At 47.9% G+C, this 27,604-nt stretch overlaps 1 protein-coding gene across 1 annotated transcript in view; it reads left to right on the forward strand.

Annotated features, from left to right (window-relative positions):
- Nucleotides 1-27,604, forward strand: part of ASPG (asparaginase) — a 431,236-nt gene that overhangs the window by 260,111 nt on the left and 143,521 nt on the right. The window contains exon 7 of the mRNA XM_069638193.1: nt 288-400. Coding sequence (XP_069494294.1) covers nt 288-400 — 113 coding nt within the window. The remainder of the gene's footprint in view (nt 1-287; nt 401-27,604) is intronic.

Below are 27,604 nucleotides of genomic sequence, written 5' to 3' on the forward strand. Positions count from 1 at the left end.
GGTGTATAGGTTTACTCTTTTTCTTATGCTATTTTCAACCATCTGGGTGGACCATGTTGCACATCATGCAGGACTTGCTGGCCAGTGCTCCGTCTTAATGACAGAGTAAGGAATACATAATGTTACAACTAAGAAACAAGGTGCCAAAATACGTTCAAGTGAAGTGCTGTTAATAAAAGTTCACTATATATATATTGTTTTATTAATCACTTCTGTTGGTGTTTAAGTTAAAAGAAGTTGGTTAAACATGATTTATTTTTCAACATTCTTGTTTGTATGTTTTACAGTTAATTGGGAGACTGTGTGGAGGGCGAACACAACCAAGAAATTTACAGTACAAACTGACATGAACCGAAACGTTGGGTTGCTGCGTATCTTCCCTGGGATTACGACGGAAACAGTAGGTTTCTTATCTTGTAATGCAATTATTATTATTGTAAAATGCTATGAATAAATGCAGTAATGTGGAATTGAATGAGCAACACAGCAGGTGATTTTCTCAAGCTGTTGTTCCAAGTTGCCTCGGTCAGCTGTTGAATGCGAATTTCAATTTTTGATTGTAAAATGAAACTGAATATTATCAAGGACACTTTGCAGTTTCACCCCATGTGTGAACTTGTTCAGTTTATTTAAATGGCATTGTGTTTGTTCAGCCAATGCCTTGCAAAATTATTGTAATACTAGCACAGTTCTTTAGATAAAATTACATTTCATTGCATGCCTTGCTTAACAAACATTTTATACTCTTTGTTAGTTCTCAGTGTTATAAAATAGTTAACCATTACAGAGGTAAAGGTAAAAACTGCCCTGTAATGGGTGGATTGGTGTTCCACTATTAGAAATTGTCACAGGTATCCATCCTTATTACATCTTAACTTGGAACAGAAAAATCTTGGAGTAGTGGCACCCTAGCTCAGGATGCCTTTTGTCGTTTTTGTGAATATAAGTCAGAACTAAAATCTCTTACAGCATTTACTCGTACACTGCAACGCTTTAGCTGCACTTTGCACGTATTTTAGTAAGCTAATCCACACTGTGGAGTTTTTGACTACGACTCCTTTTCGAGAAAATGTTTGTGTCCACCCCACATCTGTGGGTGTTGCCATTACCAGCTTTTTAAGATCTTTGAAGTTCGGCAGCTGATGCAGGTACACAGTGGATTAGCTTTTAGCCATCATAATTTATTGTGTGGAATCATCTGTGCTATTTTATTTTATGTGGTTTTAATCTTTTTTATTCATTTGTGTAGATTTTTCATTTGTTTTAATGTTTATCAGCTGTCATTTGGAGTATTATGTGAATTGTTTATTGGTTTTATCTATCCGTAAGGGTGAAGCTTCTTTGAACATATACAAAGAAATAACACCATTACAGTATGCTGTGATTGCCCTTTGTAGTAAAACAAAACTTACTCTGACACTATTGCTGTTAAATAAAATAGATTATTGCCAGTGTTGGAAATTGACATTATTGACTGTGGATCCCACCAGCCACGCGGGGATGAGAGGTGGGGTGATTAGGAGCAAGTGCAGGGGTTGTAAGTTAAGGTGAGGGGAACATTCATGAGATATTTCTCACTCCCCCACCCTCATAAATAAACATTTACATAATATAGGAGATTAATACATCATTAAAGAAAGGATGGGTTTCCAGTAATGTTGCAAGCAAATTAAAAAAGGTGCACATCTTTTAAATGTTCAAAGCTGTTATTGAATATTTTCTGCAGTGTACAATCCTTAAAAGAATAGTCACACATCTTCTAACCGTTCCTGCAGTCTAGTGGTTAAGTCACTCGACATTGGTTCTGCTGATCCAAGTTCGAATCCTGGTGTCGGAACAAAAGTAGATTGTTCAAGTTAATGGGCACAAATAGTTTTCCCGTATCTGAGACCCAGGGCGAATTTCTTTTGCCAGATCTCAGATCCGGTAAAATCCGGCCCAATGACTAGCATTGATTATTACCGTATTTATATGCATCACACCATGAATGACAATCAAAGAAAGTAGGGAGATCAACAATCTTAATACTTGTTAAGGATCCAGGTCTTGTTTCTATATATTGTTTAATATATATGATTTAAACTAGGTGATTCTAAAGTGAGGTGAAGGTATTGAATCTAGGTAATAGCCAATGTATTGAACCTATCACACTCCATGCTTATGGAATTTCGGCAAAGGCACAGCCAACGACTCGCACGCATCTGCTATCATACACTACTCTAAGATACTTTGTACAACACCTCTGCAATAAGAATACAGCTACTCACCACAATAAAAGTTCAATAGGTAGCTACACACATAAGGACTATCTCACTCTTGCATCCTCTCTAGACTACCTCTCACCACCCATCCACATGCCAGCTAGACATAGGCGGCCAGCAGGGACTTGGTCACACCTTCAAATCCTTGAATTGACCAAAATGCACACACATACTAGCACTTTCTCGAATTTCCCATAACTGTATTTCAGTCCATCCGAGTGCATTCAACCTACAGCGCGTTGAGACCATGCTACTGGTGAAAGGCGCTATACAAATGGCGCATTCCATACTATTAAAAATTCACACCCAGGAGGTGCGATTAGCCAATCTGGTGGCTGGAACATGGGAGAGAATACACATTCTGTGCCCACTTTTTCCAGCCACCCGAGGCCCTTCTCTGGGTAGCACCATCCTTCTTTTTTTATATGGGGAAGCAACAGGGACCCTCTCCATGTTGCCTACCGTCCCTCAAAAACAAACCATACAGCTTTCCCTCCCCACTTAGCTGCTGAACTGAAACTTTGCGCTCCGTTCCTGGTGCTCCTCCCGCTCTCAGCATCCACCATAGAAATGGAAAAGGGACTTGGTCCCTTTTTCTATGGTGGCGGTCATCCCCCCCTTCCCCCCCTCAGGAGATCGGCTGCGCATGCAACACTAATCTCTTGAGGGAAAAAAAGAAACCATTTTCACGGCAGATAAACCCTGGGGTGCGGAATGGCTTTCACCCCTGCTGTGGGGGTGGACATGGCTGGTAACGGCCCCCAGACCTCGGCGAGGCTTGGGCTGGCAGGCCATTACTGCCCATGTCCGTGCCCTTTCCCCCCAGCCCCACTGCGAGGGTGAAGGCCATGCTAAATGTCTGTGGTCTCTGTTTGTAAATGTAATTTCTTTAAAGCGAGGCTAGCTTAGGATAATAAGATCCCATTTTTGACGACATGCTTGGTGATGGGAATATTTTCTTTTAGCTGCTTTCCTTCCACAGACTTCTATGGGACACCTCTTTTTGCTTTGTTTTCAATCCTAACCGGACTTTTTGTACGTCTGTAAAGCCTTTCTGCTTTACTTCCCTTGTATTTTTGCTCATTCTTATGTGGAAACTGATTAGTCCATAATACTATCAGTACTGAGAGACTGGGCCTCATTACGGGTCTGGCGGTAATCGTGCTGGTACTACCTGCGGGTTGCCACAGGACCTGTAAATATTTACTGGCGCCTAACTTCCCGGTAACACCAGGAGATTACAACCCCGGCGGTCCGCAAAGTCAGGTGCCGGTAAATTGTAATTCCCCATTCCCATAGAGTCCAATATGGAATGCGGAACATGGAAGCACCTGCAATGTTAATAACGGTGCCCGTGCTTCTGTGAAAACTCTGCAGGCGGGTGCGGTTGCGCCCGGCAGGTCTGACCTGCTGGGCGGGATGGCACCCACCCGCAAAGTTTTAGTGTGCCGTTCCAGAAACAACGGTGCCGGTAAGCTTACCGGCACTGTTGTTATCGGACCGGCACATTTGGAATGAGGTCTACTGTCTCTTTGTGAATTTTCTCTTTGCACACATCACCCTAAAGCGAAGTGCAGTTAGGATACTTCGTATCCTTATAATTTTTTCTCTAATGGCTTTTGGTTACATTTACATTGCGCCTGGGATGAGTTGATGGCAGCGGATATTTTTTGACCATATGTTATAAGTTTTACTCATGCGCTTTTGCATTCACTGCAAAAGACTACTAAAAGTGGCGAGGACCCTAAGATGGCAATACCACAAGGTCTTTGCTTGTTCATTGGCCATATTGTTCTTTGCCCTTCTATCTGCCTTCTCAGGTTAGGAAATAAAATATATGCAATTGCCTTCCTCAAGGAAAGCAGCAAAGAGGCAGTTTTGTGTGAGGCTGGATATAGGGGCCACAATTGGATAGCCACTGACACGTTTGGATGAAAAGGGGTTGAGGCTAAGAGAGATTCTTGTACCTTTTCAATGCAGCAGCTCATTCCCAGGAAAGAGTCAGCCACAGATTGGGCCCCAGAGTCAGGTGGTGCACCTAAACAATGGGGGTGGGTGGCAGGAAAGGAGAGGAAACCAGAAAGTCAAGGAGGCAAGTTTATAAGAGTCCCCGGGGAGATATAGGATGTGTGGTGTCCTTGGGTGAGGTCAGGAGACGTAGAGATGGACCGAGCGACCAGGAGGATGAAAGGTGAAGTGGAGCGATGTGTAGTTTGTGGAGCAGTTTGATAGGAGTGCAAGTGAGGTATTGTGTGTGGGAGAGAGTGGTACCTTGTGGAAAGAGTGTAGCTGTGGTTGTGAGTGAGTGTGAACGGTAGTGGAGGATGGGGGAGTGTAAGCACGTAATAAAGGGGTGAAAAGGTCAATGTGAAAATAGCAGGGAAGGGGTCAGAGAGATTGGGTGAGAGGAGTAGGGAAGGTTGTAGAGAGTGGAGGGGGTAGGTAGAAAGATGAGAGGCTAGTAGGAGAAGGAGGAAGGTGCTCAAGCTAGGTGGAATGAGTGTGTGCAAAGACTGGAGGGGGAGTGGAGTAAAGAGTTTGGAGGAGAAGAGAGAACCGAGAGAGGGAATGGGAGGAAGGCTGAAGGTGGTATTGTAGAGTGGGTGGAAGACTGTCGTGGAAATAGGGGCAGTAGAGGATATTGAGACATATAATCATGGAAAGGAGTGAGAGGGAAAGTGTGTACGGAGAGTGTCTGAGAAAATGCAGGCCCTATTCATCCCCAAAGACCCTCAGTTGGGGAATATTAGATTAGTATATCCCTTAGGATGTTCCCGAGGGCGCCAGGTAGATCATGGCTGCCTCTAGGCTCTCCCATGCTGGAAAGGTTTCTTTCGACAGTAGGGGTTCCCAATCTCTGGTGTTCAAGGCAATCCTGTGTATCAGGAAATCCTGGGCTACGGTGGAGGGAGCTGTGACAAATCTAGCGTTGTCGTCACTGCTTCCCTGGGGAGAACCTTGCCTCATGTAGCCAGGGAAAGGCAGAAGCTAACTGTCTCTGACCCTGGGGGTGGCTGTCTAAGGGAGGACCACATAGGGGGGAGGCAAACCCCAAATAAATGTAGTAGACTCGATGGGTAGAACAAGTTATCCCCTTTTTCTCTTGAGGCTTAATGCTCCTTTAGCTTATCAATTCTGCAGGACATACTATACGGTTGGAACAAAACATCCAGTTATGGCTAATGGTAAAGAGCATGCCTATCCCCAGTTGACTGGTAGCAACACTTTTTCATATTCATATAGGGAATTAACTGACAGGACTGAGACGAGGAAGAGTAGTGGAGCAAAGAAGATTGCTAAAGCTGGAGAGCAAGAGGCGCGCACTAGTTGTTGCGTGGCTCTGGCAGGTGCCATTTATATATGGCACACCTGAGATGGAGGAAAAAGCCATTCCTACGACGCAGGTCGGGAAACCCGGAGAAAGCAGGTGGCTGCGGGAAAGTTAACAGCTCGAGGAGACGACGCTTGAGGAAACCCTGCAGAGAGAATAACCCTGTGCAGGCATTGAGAATGAAGGCTGAGCAAATGCCCTTCTGATGCCACAACAACAATACTGCAGGAGAGTTGTCAGCCGCCGGCAAGGACCAGCTACCGAAGGCAGGACCAGGCAGAGAATCAGCAAGACTGGTAGACGCTGCAGCTGTGGCTAACTTGTTCTGACGGTGTTCAGTAGGCTGGGAAGGAGCGTACTATGGAATGCTGTGCAGAGGAGAGCCATGGCGTGCAGAGAAGTGAAACCGAGAGAAGTTTGCCACGCCTCTGTCAACAGTTGCTGGAATTGTTGTACGCCGATGGAGGGCTCCCAGAATTCACTGTTAGCGAGTAATATATGTATCCCGTTAGCGAGAGGGCAGAAAGCGAAGCTGTGAGTGAAATGCGATGAACACTGAAGCAGCCAGGGCGCTGTAGGGTGAATGCCGTATACGATGCACAGTGTGTGAGAGCCCAAGAGAAGGAAGTGAAACAGTTGATAGCAATACAAACATTGTTACAAATGTATGTAAAGACGGTATAGTTGGTAACAATACAAATATTGTTAAGAGTCCAAGGAAGGACAGTAAAACTGATAGGAACATTATTAAGAGCCACATTAAGATACAAAGCAAGAGAAGTAAAAGTGGCGCAAGCATTGTTAAGAAAGGGTCAGTGCCCCACCATATGAAAAGGATTGTTTTCTGGATACAACAGAGAGTGAATGAAAGGTGGAAAAGTCCTGGCATGATACTGAACCAGGCAATGTACGAGTCTGGGACCCACGACTAAGTAAGAAAGTTGAAGCACCCTGGTCGATGTGATGAATCCTACGGAGTGTGAAAAACCTGGGGTTTTCCCTTCCCACTCCCAGGGGATCTTCCAAACAGGTGGCCAGCGGAAGGCCATCGCTTTTGAATCTCGGCCCTGGGGGCAGACTTGCGAGGAAGGATCACCTGGGTGGAGGGTCCCTTGGGATTGGGGAGGGATTACCCGAGAGTGAGACATGGTATCCACCCTTTCAAATAACCCCCTACCCAACATCCCCTCAACCTACGCAGCCAGATCCCTGGTTTCCCCAGAGCCCTCAATGGTTCTCTCTTCTTAATAACATTAAGATGGAACACCTACACTCAAGGACTTTTCTCTTTCTATGAATGTGCCTCTAATGAGGACAGATGTAGTCAGGCACTTCGCTACGATCACAAACTCCTGATTCCAATTGAGAAGCAAACTAAGTATAAAAGGTGGAACACATTCACAAAGGGAGCATGGAAAGCAAAGAAGGCAAAGGCTAGTTTGAGAAGGTGTGCATGCATGAATGAGAACCAGGCTTGAGAAATCGGGTTGCCGAGACGCTACAAAGCTGCAGGTTGAAGCAAGAGAAAGCCTGGTGAGGGAGCTGTCTCCAAGAAGCCGAAAGGATTCATCAAAGGAGGCCGAGAAGCTGGTTCATCTCCAAACGTTGTGCCAAGAAATTGCTCATTTCCATGGGACAGCGATGCCACCAGGAAGGTCTGAGTGGCAGGAGAGGAGAGACCCTGACCTCTGATAAAAGAACTGTGTAAGACGCATTGTTAAAATACATCCAGTGGGCTCAAAGTGTTGAGAGAGCATGGTTTGTAACGACGCAAATTATTACCAAGTTGCAAGCAATGTTACACGTAAGAAGCGACACGCGTTGCAAGAAAGCTTTTGATTGTTTTGAACTGTGATGAAACAAAGTAACAGAGTGACAACGGTTTCTGTGCACTGCGAAAGTTAAAATATTGCTGAGGTGAACAAGTTGAATAAAGTTAATGGAAGTGAAAGCCAACGGGAAAGTCTACGGAAGAGAATATTGAGTGAACCAAGATCCCGATGGGGATTGGATGAAACAGAACCGAGTGATTAAATTAATTGACAAAGTGGAACTTGTCGAGGTGCTAAGGAGCACGTTTGAGATCGAGACAAGAAAGTAGAACTTGTAGTGGTGCTAGAAGTCACGCTTGAAGAAAGGCTAACAGAGTATAAGGAATATGATAACCAGAATGCAACAGTGTCAGAGTGGTCAGGCATGGGAATAAGTAAAGCTGTGCAATTTCGAAAGTCTTCGACATAAATCGTATGAGGAAAGCAGGAAGGTTGGGGAAGGGAACCCCTTGTATCAAGATGATGAAATATTGTAATGTAAAATACTAAAGAGTTGAAAGTAACGAGTAAAGAGAGGGGTCTAAGCTCCGGTGAGGAAAGCCGAAAGATTCCACCCAGGAACATTGTTAAAGTAGAATGTGTTCTGCTAGAAAGCATTTTATCAGGCGAGGGAAGCCAGAGAAAGAGAACATTGTCGAAGGAGAACTGTGTTATACTAGAGAGCATTGAATCAGGCGAGGGAAGCCTGAGAGAAGTATGTGAACTGTGCCGAATAAGAAAACTATTGAACTGCCTTTTTGGCAACTGTTTGGAACAAACTGAACTTTTGGGGATCCTGAGTGTCTTAAGCTTCGGGAAAGGAGTTCAGAATAAACTCCATGAACATCCTGATATTCTTCTGAGACACATATATTTTATCCAATACCCTAAACGTTGGGCCTTATAACGAGGTCGGCGGTAACCCGCCAGTGTGACAGGCGTGTTGCCACCGAACCCGTAACACCGGATCCACCGCCTGGCTTCCAAGTGCTTTTGGGATATTACAGGTCCCGGTTGAGCCGGAAGTCAGGCGGCAGATCTTGTAAATCCCCATTCCCATGGAGTCCAAAAGGACTCCATGGGGAATGGGGACTCGGAAGCACCAGCACTGTTGCGCTCTCAGGCTATCTCCAAGAAGGCCAGGGAGCTGTGGCACTGGGCCCTTTGTCCGGACATGTTTGGGGTTCCTTTACACCTGGCGGGCACCAAGAAAACCATTGCAGACTCGCTGAGCAGTGAGCTACGTTCTTGCCACGAGTGGGAGCTTCGCCAGGACCAAGTGGATCTTCTGTTCCCCAGATCAACCACTTTGCGACAAACTCGAAGTGTCAGAAGTTCACCAGCAGGTTCCTGCAGCCGAAAATCATGGGAGATGCTTTCTCGTTCCATTGGGAGGGACTCTTCCTTTTCCTCCGTTCCTAACACACTCGGACAGTGTCACTTGTAAGGAAGACATGGTATCAATAATGATGACAGACACAAATGACAGACATAAATGTTGCACAGTTCAAGGGTGTTTCTTGAACAGTATGGGTTAGAAAAACGTCTATCTGGCCCTATATCTAAAGATGGGAGCACGCTCAACCATAAACTAATAAATAAAACTGTCCTCATGATGTCTGTCAAAGCAAAAGGCCCTATATTAACAAAACCTATTGCCGCCCTTACAGTACTATAACACATTTTTGCTGGGAAGATATGTATGTTAAAGAAAACAGTGTTCAAAAGTAATGTATCAGGATGACTGAACAGGGAGGTCCCTTCCCCACGTTTTCAGTACAGGACAACGTGGCACACTCGAGCTTTGAAAACACACTGGCTTCTCTGGCACGAGGATGCAGTTCGGGACATAAGCCAGGGCCTTCTGCGATAAAGTCTCTTTACCATTAAAAAGTCTCTCATTCATAGAATGCCTTGGACACACAACAACAAAGTTCCTTTCTTTTTAGGGGTTTCACATTTATACGTTTTCCGGTTCACTGTTCACCATGGGTTTGCCTCAACTGGGCTCAGAGCCCCTTTAAACACAGTAGGTCTCCCTCTGTCGGGCTCGGACCTCTCAAAGCAAGAGTTCACAATAGGTCTCTCTCTGTCGGGCTCGGACCTCTCAAAGCAAAAGTTCACAATAGGTCTCCCTCTGTTGGCTCGGACTCGTTGTTCACGCTCCTTTTCCAGGTTCAAGCAATTGAAGACATTCGAATGTGCAAAGGGTTTGACATACAACCCGGGTGACCACTCTGAATACTTATTTCTTTTCCCCTTTTGGTATCTCTTGTCGACAAACCAAAACACAGTTCAATCTTTCTCTTCGGCTTGCGTTGAACAGAGACCTTCGACTGGGCACTTTCACTATGCCGGACCACTCTATCAACACTGTATCACTTGCTGTCTATTCAGTTCATTACTTCTCCACGTTCCATTAGTCAGATTTCATTCGTAGTTATCCAGGGTTATCAGATTTGTTAGGTAAAAGCTAGAAAAGGCCCAAAAGGGAGACCTTATTGAGGGTTAGCGCTCGGTTTCAGGGCTGTAATTAACCGGGAAGCTAAACAACTGAACACAAGGTCCGACGATCTGTTACTTGTGGAATTATCCTTACCCAATTGGGAATCGGCTTTGTTGTTTAATGTTTACAATAGGCTGAAGGTTACTACTACCGGCAAAGCAGTGTTGGCTCTATGCGACACAGTAGACAGACTAGGGATGTTGAGCAAGGGACCAACATTTAGTATGGCCCTCAGAGATTTTATTACCTCTCTGGAAATCCCCAGGTCACTCCAAGGCCTGTGGGATGATGAATGAGGCCTGGTTTATTGATATGATGATTGCATTTATAACGCGCCTATACACAAGTGTTTCAAGGCGCAACACAAGTGTTTCAAGGCGCGAGGTAAGGGTGAATATTCCTGTGAGAAATCACCCCGAGACCGTCTGGATGGTAAGAGGGCTTCATAATGCTGGCCTGAGGTGTTGCAATGGTCGATTCCTAACCGATAAACTAGCAAACCACACTTGTCATGGCTCAAAAGGTTTGTCCCAAATAGACTATGCCCTGGTTTCGGATAAAGACTGGCATAGGGTAGTGGGCTTGAGGTTTTGGATCGATGGGAGAGCGACCATAAACCGATTATGCTCTCTCTCTCAAATTTTGTAGAGCAACCATCTAGGGCGGTGGATCGACCAACTGACATGGTGGCTTGTGGCCATGTTCGATGCCCAACACCTGACATTTTGGGTCCAACATTGTATGTGCCAAATTGAAGTAATTTTACCCTAATACAGGTATGAAAGACATATGTTTGAATTATGTAGTACTGCAGGAGGCATTGGGCTTTATTCTATCTGCCACAGTAAAATGAAACAGGGGAGGTGCCAGGAAGCAGATGGCCTGGTTTGACAATGACAAGGAGTGCCTAAAAGTGAAAAGGGCTTTGACTGTATACATGAGAGGGGAAGGCCAGGGGAATAGGGGCCGCCTCCAGCTTATGAGAAGATCCTATAAGTCCCTCATAGCTCTTAAAAAGACCTGATACATGCAAGAAAGGTGTCAATTATCCAGGAGCGTGCAGAGGCAAAGGGTGGTGTGGGCTTCTGGACGCTGATCACCGATTCTGATTTAAAAGGTGATGTTACGGCACCGGATTGTATAAACCCGACCAGTTGGTATAACCACTTTGAGACCCTGTATAGCAACCCACTTGGATCTAACCAACTGATCTCGCAAAGAGCTCCCTGTCCTGTCTCACTGTTGGCTATAGAGCCCATAAGACAGTTAAACTTCTCAATTGACGAAGTAGCGAGGGCGATACAAGCCCTGAAAAGGGGAAAAGCCCCAGGACCGGATGGGGTCCCGTGGATTTATATAAGAGTGAAATGGCAGTTTGGGCACCTGTGCTCACAAGAGTATTCAATGCAATCCTGTCCCATGGCTGGGTCCCAGAGACTTGGACAACGGCAGTAATTGTCCCTATTTTTAAGAAGGGGGATAAGGCTGACCCCAGTAACTACCGACCCATATCGCTGCTGGATGCGACGGGAAAATACTTTGCAAAGGTAATCCATCAGTACCCAGGGACGTGGGTCGAGGAAACTAACCAGCTTAGCCATCTCCAGTCGGGGTTCCAGTAGGGAAAAGCACTGTCGACCAAAGCTTTAGGTTACACTTAATAATCCAGAAACACCAAAGGATATTAAAGACCAACCTGTATGGGGTTTTTGTGGACCTAAAGGCAGCATTTGACAGTGTTCCCAGAGAACCTCTCTGGCTGATCCTGAGGGCTAAAAATATCCCCCAAAAAAGACTGCGCCCGATTCAACTCCTATATGAAAATAACAGGGCAACGGTTAGATGGGATTCGGGGGGTGAAGAAACAGACCAATTCCGCGTGGCTAAAGGGGTTCACCAGGGATGCATTATAGCACCCATCTTATTCTGTCTATATATAAATTCAATTATGTGAGACTCCAGGAGGAAACTATCGACCCCGAAAATGGGAGTGAGCGTATCCCGGTACTATTTTTCATGGTCAACGCTGTTCTTTTGTCGACTTTTCCGATGGGCTTGCAGCATGCTTTAAGCACATTTGAAGGTGAGTGTGCTAGACTAGGTCTAGAAATGAACACCTCTTAAACTAAGGTGATTGTTTTCTCAGTAAAAACAGCCAGGTCAAACTTGCGGGCAAATGGTAGTATTTTAGAGCAGGTGGAATGCTATGATTACCTGGGGATCTGGTTCTCGACGGTGGGAGAATCTGGTGATCAAGGCCAACATTGTGCTAGAGAAAGCCAGTGGGGCAGTCGAGGCTTATTATGCAAGACACGACAGGGGGGTGCTGGGACCTGCTTTGAGCCTCTACCAGGAGCAAGCCAAGAGAGCAGCTATTTATGGGGCAGAGGTCTGGGGCTATGCCAATGCATCAGTCATGCGAACAACAGAAAACAAATTCCTGAAATCCATCTTGTTGCTCCCTCAAAGTACTCCAACTAGCACCTCTAGCATGGAATATAATCTCCCGCCAATTGATGAGGAACTAGTAATTAGACCAGTTTATTATTGGGTTAGGATTTGGGGTAGCCGGGAACTTGAGGAATCCTGCCAGACCCTGGAGCATGTGTTATCCTTGGTGAGGATCGGGGGGGTGTGTTGGCAGAAGATTCCTTGGTTGGTGCATGTCAAACATTGGCTGGCCCACCTAGGTCTCTATCTATTGGCAAAATCTACGCCAGATGGAGCACAATACTAAAAATAGAGGGAAGGGTCCTTCAAAAGTTTAAGAGCTAGGACCCTTGCTCTTGCTCTGAGTCCGGTCCCAGGGGTCTGAAAATTATTTGAATATCCTCAAACCAGCATATGCTTGGGCACTGCACATGATGCTACGCTTGGGATCCCTGCCATTACGTGATACATCTAAAAAGTGTGGGGAGGGGCAGAAAATCTGGTGTGTCCGTTGTGCGAACATGGGGTGGAAAAAGCGGCACCATTTTTATTGTTTTGCAGCACATTGAAAGATCTTAGAGTGTTGTATTTGATACCCTTGTTCAGATTGCATGGTTTTTGAACCGTTAGTGTAACTGTCCATCTATGTAAGGATTCCGTGGACCTGACTGTGGCTCATTTTGTATCTAAATATATTCACAGAGCCTGGTTAAATAGGTTTTGAATTGAACTAACCCCTATATGTAAAATTGTAGGCTTGAATAGAGGGTATTGACTGGGACTACTTGTTGATCAACTGGTTTCCGTATGTTGCACTTTTATCTACTTTTGTAAATGTTTTTAGAGCTTATGAATTGAGGATGGTTCTAAAAAATGTGCACTGTTGATATGCTTTGCAAATTGTTTTTCTTTTGATGTGATGTTAACCAATATGGTTTACACTGAATAAAGGTTATTTTTGATTGATTGAAATTTCATTCGCTCTTGATACTGCTTTGCCGCTTGCAACCTTCGCTTCAACACAGACCAGCCTGGCACAGTTTTCTCAAACTCACCGACTATGTTGACTTCTGGGTTGCGCCTTTTGATCCGGGAGCCAAGAACGATACCACAGCAGTTGCTTCGCCTCTCCAATTATTCACTCGCCTGGAGGTCGGCAGGTATCTTGAACATACAATGTAGGATTCACCAGCTCCTCTGCGCCTCTCAGGGTCTCCCTCAGTCGGGCTCGGACCCCTCTTAAAGTTCACAGAATAAATGTCTTTGGACTTCCAGTCCCAGAATGCACTTTTTTATCCAAAAAAGTGTCTAAACTTCAAAGTCCTTAATGCAGCTTCCTTATTTTGCTCCCACTTCGCCAGCTCCCCAAAACGGCATTCTGCAGGTTCTGGTAGTTTGTGGGGTTTCCAATGGGGCTTTTCGGGGTCAGGGTCGTCCCACATGCCCCTCGAAGGCCTGGGATTTAATGTTACACCCAGGGGATGAGCCTTGGTTTGGGTCCTGCCAGATAGCTCCAGCTGCCCCTGGTCAGGCTGCCTGGAAGCACAGCTCTTGCCACACTACAGCCTCTCCTGCATTCACAGACCCAGTGACTTGGCAGCCTGTCCTCCTTCTCAGGGTTCCTTCCCAGTGTCTCTGCAGCTTCTCCTTGGCTCCACTGGGCAGCACAAGCATCTCCAGCTCACTCATATTCTTCTGCCTGTGTGTTCCACCTTTTATACTCCCTTGGAGAGTCAAGTAGCATCAGGTGTGAGTGGTTGAAAAGGGTGGCCTGACCTCACCTGGCCTCGTTAGCGGGACAAAATGGAGACTGCCCATAGGAACTCATAGTGCATTGGCTCCTATGGGTAATCTTCACGGCTCTGCATTTCCTCTTCCTCGTCCCAGTGGTTTTTGGAAAAAGATTTTGTGGAGGGATTGTGGGAGTTGTAGTTTTTCTGAGTGATTATCGAAAAACTATGTGGGTTTTTGTCAGGGTGAAGGGGGTAAGTGTATGATTTTTATGTATTTATTTTGCATTTCTTTGCAGCGCACATAACCCGTAGGTATCTAGGCGCTAGTTTCATTGAATTGTGGAAGTGGAGATCATTTATAACGCACTTGTTTTTTTCTAGCGTGGATCTGGGATTCGAACCTGTGTTTGCTCAGCGTGGTCTTGTTTGCAAGACCTGTGCATTGCCACAGAGCTCCTGTCACGGATGTTGCATAAATGTTTTTTCGTTTTTTACAAAAAGGTATTGGGGCATAATGGTACTTAGTCGACAGTATCCTATTTCAAGTGAGGGAATGTCGGGTGGGGTTATGTTTAAAAAAAAAAAAGTGGGATGCCGCGTCTCGCCCTCACTCATCTGCCCCCAGGGCTGGGATCCAAGACGAATGGCCCTTCCCATGCCAATAGAGTCAGGGATCCCCGGGAATAACTTGGGAGAAACGCCTCAGGTTTCTCACACACTGCAGGATGATACACGTCGCTCCGGCGTGGCCGTGGCAGATGTGGTGCCCGGACCTGCTACGTCTGTCGAAGGTGGCATTGACCAAGCTGCCTCTACTTCCCGATCTCGCCAAAGTAAGGAGGAGTGATGCTACACCAGCCCTAGAATTTGGACATTATTCTTTGCCAATAGAATGTAGGACATCCTGGCCAAAGACAGAGCCTCTTCCAGGTTAAAGTGCTACAGCCATAAATGGAAGCGTTTCTCTGTATAGTGCCGGGCGCAGTGGATCACTCCCCTGCGTGTCACGGCCCTGCAGCTCCTGCCAAACCTGCTTTCCTTGGCCAAGGCTGGACTGGCTCACGCCTCTATCAAGGTGCACCTGGCCACCATATCCCGTTACACCGGGTAGGCCGTCCCTGTGAGTTAATCAGGGGCCTCTTCAGGACTTTCCTGCCAGTGAATTCTCCGGATTCAACTTCGGAACTCAATGTGGTGTTAACTAAACTCATGGTGACCCTTTGAATCAATGCATCAGGTTCCCCTGGAGTTCCTCTTGTGGAAGACGGCTTTCCTTGTGGCAATCACTTCGGCCAGGCGGGTCGGGGAGATCCAGGCACTGTCCTGAAAACCGCTGTGCTTATCCTTCCACGCTGCAAGGGTGGTAATGCGTACACACATCATCTTAATGCTGAAAGTGCTGTCAGAGTTCCAACTCAACAAGCCTTTGGTGTTGCCTGTATTCTTCCTGAATCTGTCATCGCCACCGGAGAGGGCATTGCATTCGCTGGACGTTGCTTGTGCTTTGAAGTTTTACGCAGCACGCACCAAACGTTTTTGGAAGACTTCTCAGTTTTTCATAAATTTTGGGCATGTGAATCATAGAAAGGCCTTGCCGAAGGCACACATCTCCAGGTGACTCGCTGGCTGCATCATGTACTGTCATCGACTGGCTAACAGGCCTCTTCCGGGCCGGCTGAGAACCCACTCCACCAGAGCCATCGCAGCAATGACTGCGTTTCTCTCTGGTGTGCTCCTGCTCGACATCTGCAGGTCTGCTACGTGGATGTCCGCGCACACCTTTACAAGATTCTACTGCAGCGACAGAGATTCCAGTGAGGAATCCCGGGTCTGCAAAGCGGTGCTACACAACCTGTTCACTTGAGGTGAGTCTATTCCAGTGTCGAGTGTTTTATTGCTTCTCCTGAGCTTGCCACCTCCCGTGGTTGTGTATAGATACTGCTGTGTAATCTTAATTCTGATGCTTGTGAATCTGCTTAGAATCACATGCTGTGAATATAGTCCGACATCTAATGGTAATTGCGCAGTGTTCCATCTTTCTTTCAAAGATCGAAACGGTACGTCGACATGGGCGTGACTGTTACACTATCCGTGATGTGTAGCGTACCCAAAATCCCTCGCCCGTCGAGGTCCCTCCGATTGTTTTTTTTCCGCCCAACTAGTTGGTTGCCTTATGTGGAGCTGGCAAGAATTAATATTGCTCAATATTGACTACTTCTTTTTGATGACTACTTTGTGGACTTCTGCCGCCAAAGACATCCACGACTGCTCAGCGTCTGGTGAACTGATCGACGTCTGTCGACCGCGTGGCCTCGGCCCTCCGGCCAGGCCCTTACAGTAGGGAGAGTGGGGCCCTGGGTTTATTCTTTTTCAAGAATGCATTTCCTTTTCCCTTCTTTCCGAATTTGGTCTGGCTGCCTTCTCCCTCTGCTATGGAGAAGACACCCTTTAAATGTTGTCTGTTTAAGCAAATTCCCCTAGAAGGAGCCCATCGATGTTGCAGTTGGTGTCTACTTCGAGACCACGACGCACATTCTTGTAAGTCCTGCAAGGTCTTTCGTCCCAAGACGTTAAAGGACAGGCAAAACAGTGGGCGGGCTCCGCAATGCAGGCCGAAAGTCATTCCCCCGTTGGCGCCGTCGCTTCGGATGACGAGGAATCCATCAGCAGCCATGGCTCAGAATTGGAAGCCATCAACCTTTCGGTGGAACCGTCAGGTTTCCCAGATACCCATCCCCAGCCCCGACAGGCAGGTCACCGGCTCTGTTATGGGTAGTTGACAACCCGGCGACAAAGGCACACACGCACCACTAAAACCCAAACACACAACCCCTAAGGCCTCCTCGAAGGAGACGTCGAAGAAGCGCGTAACGCCAACAGGCCCGCCGACAACTTCGACGGCGCCTTGCGAACCTTGCGGTTCGGCACCCTCCGCGCAACCTTCTACTCGGCATGCGACTGGGCTTTCCTCTAACAAGGGCATTCCCTCTAGAAAACACACGCTGACACACCGTCCAAGGGCGCGCAGTGAAGTCAACAGCAACGGCGCAGGCCGGCGCGCCGAGACTTGGCATTCATCTGCTGAAAATACACGAAAGTCTTGCGGCTATTACTTCGGCAGCAGGAGAACACAGGACTCCCCCTCTCACCGAGAGGAATATTCTGAAGCCCCCCAGCCTCTCTCGAAGGCTTTATCAGGAAAATCTCCCCCTTCTGAACAATCTTTTCCACCTCCAGACTCTTCTGCATCTTCTCTGTGGACTAGGCAGAGATTTGAGAATTATATGGACAAAATGGCCCAATTCATCGATTTCTCAGATAAATATATTTTGAATGGATTGTGTCCTCCAACGTATTCCACATCTTAGACATGTAATGTCCACAGCTGTGCTGCTTCGAAAACAAAAATCTGCAGAGGGAGTCCTGCGTCGATGGCATCGGGTCGATGTCCCTCAAATACCTCCGTCGAGGTTGACGTCATCAGATGTTATAAATAGGACGCACAGCGCCCGTAGCCTCAGTTCCGTTTTTTCTGCAACCGTGTTTGCTTCGAGAACTCGGCACGCCTTGTGTAGTCTTCTTCAAAAAAAATGTCTTCATCTTCTACCCCTCCGACTCTGCAGTCTGGGTTTCAGACATGCCCGGACTGTAAGTCCAAAATGTCTATTATGGACCCGCACCACATCTGCTTGTGGTGTCTGGGTGAAAGTCATGATACTGACGACTGCTCGAAGTGCCAGTCATTGACTGCCAAGGCCTTGCGGGAGCGTAAGGGGAAGTTACAGGCAGGTCATGTTCTAAACCTCGTAAGTCCAAGAAATCTATGGGTATTTTCACCGATGATTCGAGGGGTGACTCTCTTCATCAGAAGGAATCCAGGGGATCTCCTCCTTGTCTCGGCACTCCCAGAAGCGGCATCACCGATCACCTTCCCCGTCCTCGTCGGATGATGGCTCTGCAAGGAAAGTGGCTTGTCCCACTAAGTCCTCAACTCCTGAGGAATGGAAGGCATTCATGGAGCAAATGCTGGCGATTTTTCAATTCCAGAACACAGTTCCGTCCGCACCTTCGGTAGAGGCCGGCACGGAATGGTCTCGTTCCAATGCTTGCGCACCTTCGGGCCCAGGCACTCAGCGCGAAAAACATCGGGAACCGTCGAGGTCCTGTTCGGGCAAGGCTCCGGTGGATCAGCAGAGACGTGCCAGATCGAGGTCTCGGTCTTCGTCCCCAACAAAACTGCAGAAATCTGGAAAGGGCTTGAGGTCGGCGACGACACCGTTGGCGCCGTGTCCTTTGAGTGCGGCTGTCAGAGGTTTGCCTTCGATCCAGCCTTCGGCGACTTTATCGATGCCAAAGCCATCGGCACCCTTGACGCCATCGGGGCCATTTGGGTCAACAAATTTCAACATGCCCAGAGTCTTCCCGCTGTCGAATTCTTAAGGTTGCTCGGCCTCATGGCATCCTGCATTTTTCTGGTGCCAGAGGCCAGACTGAGGATGAGATCCCTTCAGTGAATTCTCAAGATGCCATGGTCGCAATTCTCAGGCAAGATGTCGGATCCCGTTCAGATTCCACTCTCAGTCTTGCAGGATCTCCCTTGGTGGGACAGGGAAGGGAATCTGATGAAGGGGGAGCCGTTTTGGCAACTGTGGCCGGAGGTGACGGTGGTGACGGACGCTTCCCTCATAGGATGGGGAGCTCATGCCAACGATCTGTCCGCCAGTGGTAATTGGTCTCCGTCGAAGTCCAAATGCCACATCAACCTGTTAGAGCTGAGGGCCATCAGGCTGGCCCTGACGGTGTTTCTGCCGTCTGTGTGTGGAAAGCGTGTCCTGATCATGACGGACAATACAGTGGCCATGCATTACCTCAACAAAAAAACGGGGTGGAGGGTCACTCCCGCTGTGCAGAGAGGCGATGCAGCTCTGGTTCTGGCCGATACAGCAATGAATTTCACTCTCTGCAGTTCATCTAGCCGGAGAGGAGAATGCGGCGGCGGACGCTCTGAGCAGGCAGAGCATGGTCTCCCACGAGTGGGAGTTGGCTCAGGAAGTCCTTCTGGAGATCTTCGCCCTTTGAGGAACCCCTCAAGTGGATCTATTCGCGACCGGTGCCAACCAGAAGTGCGAGAGATTTTGCTCAAGAGAATTTCCTCTGAGAGGAGCCTTAGGGTAACCATTTGTCGTGGATTGGTCATTCCCACTTCTGTACGTGCTTCCTCCGCTCCCAATCATTCCTCATGTGCTAAGGAGGTTGCAGAGGTTTGGATCTCACATGATCCTCATTGCTCCGGATTGGGCCAGGAGAGCGTGGTACCCGGACCTTCTAGAAATGTCCATCTACCCTCCACGCCGTCTTCACCACAGAGAGGATCTTCTCTTGCGCAGGGGGCGGGGGGAAGTGGGGTTGGGTTCTCCATCCAGTGGTCAAGACTCTCAACCTTCACGCTTGGTTTCTGAAAGGTTGAGTTATAAGGATTGGGACCTCCCGGATGACGTGATGGAGGTGTTGCTTTCGGCCAGGCAGTCAGCAACCAAATCCCTGCCTGTACCGTTGCCATTGGCATAGGTTTTGCCACTGGTGCAGAGGAAACAATGTTGATCCTTTTCAGTGTTCCATTCCGATGGTTCTTTCTTTCTTGCCTTATTCGGCCCACAGGGATCTTCAAGTGGGTACCATTAAAGGTTACATGGCGTCGCTGTCTATTTTCAAGCGCTCGTCTGAAGAATGTTCTTATTTTAAGATTCCTTTGATTTCCCAATTTCTAAAAGGGCTCACGAATGTGTTTCCGCCATCCCCGTTTCAGTTGCTGGTTTGGGATCTGGATTTTCACCACCTGTAGTTTTAATTGTGTATAGTGGTCCCTAAGGGCACTGCACAGGATTCTGCCTAACACAGTTACATCTGCTTGCAGAGTGAGTGGATTGCAGGCACTTTCATCTAAGGCACCCTTTACTGTGTTCCACAAGGACAGGGTTGTACTGAGGGTACGTCCGTCCTTCCTACCTAAGGTAGTGTCTGAGTTTCATCTAAGCCAGAAAGTGGTACTTCATGATTTCTATCCTCCACCTCATCCTGGTAAGGAAGAGGACAGACGTCAATGGTTGGACCCAAGAAGAGAGTTGGACTTTTAAATCTATAGGATGTCCAGGGTCAGAGTGGACAACAATTGGGCAAGGCTGTTACTAACAGACCTTGTCCAGGTGGATTATCCTCATCATTACTGAATGTTACAGATTGGCAGGCAAGGACCCTCCTGAGGGATTGAGAGCTCGCTCCACTAGGGGCGTGGCTACATCCACAACCCTGCAGCAGGGAGTTCCTATTAAAAATATTTGTGATGCAGCAACCTGGTCTTCCATCCACACCTTTGTCAAACATTACTCCCTGGATAAGCTCCATGGTCAGCATATGGCCTTTGGTAAAGCGGTGCTTTATTCAGCTATCTGATTGGGTATTCTAAATTCTTCTCCCTCCTCCATTCACTGATACTGCTTTGGGAGTCTGTCAAAGATGTGGAATACATTGGAGGACACAATCCATTCAAAGAACAAGTTACTTACCAACTGGTAACGTTCTTTCGACTGGATGTTCCTCCAAAGTATTCCACATCGCCCTCCCAGCCTGCCCCTCTGAAGAATTTCCTGTGCTATTGCAGCTTGCATTCCCGCAAGGCTATGTGCAGTCAAGTATTTATAACATCCAATGACGTCAACCTCAACTGAGGCCTTCGAGGGACATCGACCTGACGCATCGGCGCAGGATGCCCTCTGCCGAAAAAATTTCCAAAGCAGCACAGCTGTGGACATTACATGTAAAAGATGTGGAATACGTTGGAGGAACATCCAGTCGAAATAACTTGTTCTACTCTCAAGACACCTAGGGAAGAGGACTCCTGCCCCATTCCACGAAAATTGCAGTCCACCAAGAGGATGTCTTGGATTACTCAGAACAGGAGGATACATATGAGGACAACCCTTTTGATCAGGACACAGCTGACCAGGACCCAGACTGAGATCAGGATCAGTCATTAGATCAGGGCCCTTGGCTTTTACCCACATGCACCCCTGACCCGGACATCATTTGTCTATATCTACCTTCGTCACCTCTTCAAAGGCAGTCATCACCTGTGGATGACCAAATGTTATTTAACGTCATTCTAAAGCGAGCGGTTGATCACTTTGAGATTGCTACATGTGAGGCAGTTACTGACTCTCTAACTTTGTTGAAAATATTCTCAAGGAGACGCCTCCCACTAGTCTGGCTATTCCATTACTCAATTCAATAAAGAAATGCCTACCTCCTTCCTTGTCACCATCCCTCACAAGGGCAGTCAACCCTCGGGTCGAAAAATTATTCCACCCCTCTCTATCTGACCCTATGTATATACGTGGTCATGCCACACCGGACTCCCTGGTTGTTATAACCACTAGAAAGAGGGTGGGGGTTCCACTGTCCACGGCGGAAGCTCCTCCGATTAAGATTGCACGAAACTTTATGCCCTCGGGGAAACGTATTACTACTTCTGCTGCCTATTCAACCAGGATCGCTATAATATGACTCTCCTGGCTAGCTACAGTGACGTCCAATGGGGCCTACTTCAGGAAGGCCTTCAAGAGTTCCCAGAGCCCACGCGATCACGCCTGCTGGCGGTCGTGACTGAGGGCAGACAGGTGGGTGACAATATATTTAAAAAACACTCTGGACGCTGCTGAGACTTCTGGACGCACTCTAGCCCAGGGGACTCTACTTAAGAGACACGCCTGACTGAATAACTGAGACCTCTCTTATTAATAAAGCCGTCGAGGACTCCAGCCTCTTTGGTAAAGCTGTCCATGACGCCCTGGAGACTGCCAAGAAGGAGCATGAAACGCTGAAATCACTCAGCCAGATCACGGCCAAGCCCTTCCACCCGCCCACCTGCGGGGTGGCTCAAACTCTTGCTGTTTCTTTCGTGGCCAATCTTTCTCCCGGTCTCCCCATGGACAATATGGCTGGCTCTGGTGGTACCCCTGGTCCTCTGGCCAAGGCTCACCTGGTAACAGCCAGTATCAGCAGAGAGGTCAACGTAGAGGCAACGGTAGAGGCGGCAACTCTGCTCTAAGAGGCTCCACATCCTCCACCTCAAAGTGGCTTGCCGGTTCGGGTCCCCTCCCACGCGTCCCCTGTCGGGGTCGGTTGTCATCATTCATTCAGGCCTGGGAGGGGAATCACATCAGACCAGTGGGTGTTAAAGACCGTTGCCCACGGCTACTGCATCGACGTTCACCGGCCACCTCGATACCACTCACCGACGAGCAGGCGCCTATCGCCAGCACACCTGCACATCCTGCTGGAAGAGGTGCAGATCCTCATGGGAAAGGGCGCTGTAGAAGTCGTCCCCATTCACCAGGTAAATAAGGGTATTTATTCAGTGTACTTCCTTGTACCCAAAAAGGATCTCACCATTCGCCCTATGTTAGACCTACACCCAGTGAACAAGTATGTCAAACTGCAAAAATTCAGAATGACAACACTGCAGGAGGTAATCCCACTGTTGCTGCAGGGGGATTAAATGGCCACATTTGATTTTAAATATGCATTCTTTCATATTTCAATGTTGTCAGCGTACAGAATGTACCTACGGTTCATGATGGAGGACAACCACTATCAGTTCAAGGTTCTTCCCTTCGGCATTGCTTCAGCTCCACGGGTATTCACGGAGGTGCTAGCGGTAGTAGCTGCACCTCCGTGAATACCCGTGAGCCAGTCGTCGAGGTAAGGATAGCATCCAAGTCTATCCTTACCTCGACGACTGGCTCATAACAGGGGATTCGTATGGAACATGCCGAACAAATACCCAGAAGACGGTAGATCTCCTCTTCAACCTAGAATTCTGGATCAACGAGAAAAAGTCGAGTCTAAGCCCCAACCAAATCAAATAGTTTCTGGGGGCTCTAATTCAGACCAAAGCCGGCCTCGTCTTTCCCTCCAACGAGAGGGTTCAAAACATGCTGTTCCAGATCCCTCACTATTTAGCCAGTCTCAAGGTGACCTACACAAAGCAATGCGACTGTTAGGGATGATGGCCTCCTGCATCTACCTAGTTCCACACACTCGCCTGCGTCCCATGCAGGAGTGTCTCTCGAACCAATGGGACGATCTAGTGGTTGCCTCGGCCGCCCTCGTTCAGTCTCTGCAGTGGTGGTCAAGGGAAAATCTTCTGCATGGGAAAACCTTCACCACCCCCGCAGTAAAAGCCACTCTCACTACAGAAGCATCTCTGACGGGGTGGGGGCTCACCTCCAGACGGCACACAGCGTGTGGTACGCAGCGGTAGCATCCAATCACATAAACTTGTTGGAATTGCTAGCAATGTTCAAGGCCCTGAAGGCTTTCCAAACACACCTCCAGGGGAAAACAGTTCTAATCCTCACGGACAGTACTACGGCCATGTATTACTTAAACAAAAAAGGGGGCACTCACTCTCTAGTGCTGTCCAAACTGTGCCAGAACATATGGAAATGGGCTCTCAAACCCAAGATGTTCCTCCTGTCACAACACGTTCCAGGGCAACTCAATCTTCTGGCGGACGTACTCAGCAGAGACGTCCACCTACGCGTAGAGTATAAGTGGTGACTGTACAAGGACATTGTACTCAACGTCTTCGCAGACTGGGGCTTCGCAGAGATCGACTTGTTCGCAACTCTGGAGAATGCACATGCACATGCACAGATTACGCCTCCAATTTCCCTCAGAACCGCTCCAAGGGGAACGATCTCTGGATAAAATGGTCAAGGAAATTTGTCTACACTTTCCCCCCGATTCCCCATCTCAACAGAATAGTGCACAAGATCCACCAAGAGCCATTGAGGATGATTCTGGTGGCCCTGATGTGGGCCCGCCAACCTTGGTCCTCCCATCTCATGGCAATGTCAGTCTCCCTTCTCAGGAAGCTGCCATGCTCTTACAACATGCTGTCTCAAGACCAGGGGGAGACACTACTTCCATGCCCTTAAACTCTCAAATTAGCAGCCTGGCAGCTGAGGTCATAGAGTTCGGGCACCTCCAACTCCCTCAAAGATGTATGGACATACTCGGGGACGCACGGAAACCTAACACCAGGCATTGCTACGCCAGCAAATGGAAACGCTTTGTCATCTGGTGTAATGGCAAGGGCATCAATCATATTGAATCCACACCAAGACATATTGTCCTGTACCTAACCCACCTGATAGATTCTGGTGTTTTCAATTCTCTAAAGGTCCACTTAGCTGCGCTTTCAGCATACAGCACGTCCCAAAACAAGGTTTTGTGGGGGAAGATTCCAGTAATTAAAGCATTTATGGAAGGAGTAAAGAGGCTTCATCCCCCTATTTCCAACTGAGCTCCCGGGTGGGTCCTGAATGTTGTAGTTACCAGACTAATGGGGCCTCCATTTGAACCAATGCACAAGGATAGCCTTAAAGCACTCACTTAAAAGACAGCCTTCCTGTTGGCGATCACCTCGATAAGAAGAGTTGGTGAACTGCAGGCCCTTTCAGTTCAGGACCAAGTCGCCACAATTCACAGAGATAAGGTGGTCCTGCGCACTCACCCACAATTTGCGCCTAAATTTATTTCAAAGTTCCATGTAAACCAATCTATAGAACTTCCCACCTTTTTCCAGAAGCCCACTAACGTGGCAGAAAGAAGCCTCCACACACTAGATGTAACGAGAGCAGTTATCTATTATCTGGAAAAGACAAGGCCACTAAGAAAAACAAACCAGTTATTTGTTTCAGTGGCAGCTGGTAAATCAGCTATTTCAAAGTGGATCATAAACTGCATCGCACTGTGTTACACTCTTGCCAAGAGAGATCTGCCCTTCACGCCTAGAGCACACTCTACTCGGGGCGCAGGGGCTACCATAGCATTCATTGCAAATGTTCCTCGAGTCAGTTTGCAAAGCAGCAACCTGGAGTTCTGTATACACCTTTGCACAACACTACTGCCTAGATAAACACTCCAGGTCTGATTCTCAGGTGGGACAAGCAGTGCGAAGACATCTTTTTGTTACTGTTCTTTCGCACATCCCACCACCATCTCTGGGGACTGCTCGCTAGTCTATGCACAACATGTGATTCTAAGGAGATCCACAAGCATCAAAAGACATGCATTACTCACCGTATGTGGGTGCAGTCTAATGCACCTATGCAATTTGGCATGGCTGTAATGGCAAGGAAGGCCAACTTGGTGGCAATGACCTCTGCAAGTGTACGGGGTAGGGCGATGTGTTCCGACACATGGCGCAGCAGGGCATCCAGTATCTGTCCCAATATTTTTGAGAAACTGGGTTGTGAGAGCCCATGCAGCTCACCAACTGTGTGCTGATAAGTTCCGGTGCCTAGAAAATGCAGTACTGACACCACTTTCAGGTGGGGGTAGGGGGATTGCAGTCGAAATGGCAATGTGGCTGCTGATGTCGTCCTCAATCATGGCGGTGATGTATATGATTGTTGGACGGTCCAGCCGGTATAATGTGTGGATCTGTCCTGGAGTCAGGTTCCAAGGTGAGGTCCTGATGCGGGGTATTGCAGGCTGCCTGCGGAGTCGTTGCCGGCTGCACAGTTGGGTTTGCCATGGGTGCAGGGTTTGCTAACTGCCACCTGCGCCTCCTCCGCCTCATCCTCCTCTGCACCATTACTGCCACCATGTGCACTGCTGCCTGTAGGTTCAATAGTCCCAGTGCTGCTGCAGCTACTGCCTGCATTGTTGTGTTTGGAGTTGGCCTGGGTGACGGTGTGGCCCTTTTGTGGCCTCCCAGTGACCTGCTGGGTCCAGCTGGGCTCATTTGGGGCACCAGTGGCCTGATTCAGCTCACCTGATACTGTTTAATGTCATGTTCGCGGTGGCGCCGATACCGCCTCCGTGGCCATGGTTTTTCCGCCATTTTTATGGCGGCGTTTCCATGTCCGTGGTACTCGAGATGCCCATGGTGTTTCGTGTTGCCGGTAACTGGGTGGTTTCGCCGCCGATGCATTTTACGGATCCCTTAACTCCGCTGCGGCGGTTTGTGGTGGTGGTTTTTCCGGGACCATGGGTCACGGAAACGACGCCGGTATGGTTTTACCGGTGGCGTTTAGTCCGGGTCGGCGGACTCATAATGAGGCTCTGAATTGGAAACTGAAGCCCTGAACCTAGGCAGGAAAAGAATATCAGATGATGCAAACACCTGCTGGGTTGTGTGATGAATCCTGCAGAGTCCTCACAAAACCGTACCTAAAGTCTCCTCCCAGGTGGCCAGGGAAAGGCAGACACTTTCTGATCCTGACCTTGGGGGTGGTGTGCTGCAGGAGGATCACCGGAGAGGCTTCTCATATCTAGCCCCAAAACACTGGAATGCACTCCCCACTGCCCTTAGAGCAGAAACTTCTCTACCTGCCTTTCGTAAAAACCTCAAAACTTTTCTCTTTAACTAACCACTCTCCACTTTCCCTCCGCTTCTCAGCTTCCACCCTATCATTTTCTGTACAAACTGTTCTATACAAATAGTACAATATGTATGTCTGTCTGTTGTTATATGCAACTAAGCTCTGACCATGCACTGTAACAAGCGCCACGATGCCTTCGGGCTGCTGCGCGCTCTACACATTTGTATAAATAAGTAAAAACAATCGTAAACCCTTAGGCATTGAGAGGAATGAAAACTTTTCTAAAACCATGGAAACCTCTAGAGCTAGAAGTTGTCCTAACTCCCAAAGGTACAGTGAAAAGAAGTATGTGAATAATATCAATTCAAACTCTAAAACATGTAATTCCTCTATACAATCCAGTCCAGTGATTGATCCTTATAATATTCCTTTAAAGAATATTATTGGGAACAGAAATAATTTTGAGATAAAAAATCAAGGTAGAAAAACTAAAATGTGCATTAGGGACTTCAAGTCCGATAATCCCTGAGGTACTGGGACGAATAAGAGGGCTAAAGAGGAACAAAACTCCAAAATGCAGCTTGTTAATGGGAATGACCCACACCTGAGGGAGACTGAGGCTTAAAAGGCCCCCTGAGGTGCAGGTCATTAGTGAGCAGTGTGAACAACGGAAGCAGAGACTGGAGGAGGAAGAAGACATCGGGACCACTGTCGAGCAGAGAGCAGTAGATGGTCCTGAGAGGGTCATTGCCTCCAGAAGCCTTAATTACAGAGGTTGCACAGTGGTGTGAGAGAGGGTAGCTTACACGCTAAAGACCTGTTTTACAGAGGCTGCGTAGCGGTAAGCAAAAGTGTGGAAAACATTCTTCCCCAGAAGGCTGTCTACGGTGGCAGGCGAGCGCCAGATAGCAACGGTTAGCCTGCGGAGTGAAGGAAACTCTGTGTATAAATGGCATGGGTGGTGACAGACTGAAACTAGCAGATTGCCGGATCGAGGGGTGCCGCTGAAGCAAAGTATCTGTGAGCAGCGAGGGAATCTGATGCCCACGTCTTACCCATTGAGTTCACCAGCTGATAGTGACACTGGAGCACTCTGAGACCGCCCACATGCTCGATGCAGGCATTTTCTGACTAGAAAAC

The sequence above is a fragment of the Ambystoma mexicanum genome, chromosome 14, assembly GCF_040938575.1.
Source record: "Ambystoma mexicanum isolate Mex_15411 chromosome 14, UKY_AmexF1_1, whole genome shotgun sequence".
NCBI classification, from domain to species: Eukaryota; Metazoa; Chordata; class Amphibia; order Caudata; family Ambystomatidae; genus Ambystoma; species Ambystoma mexicanum.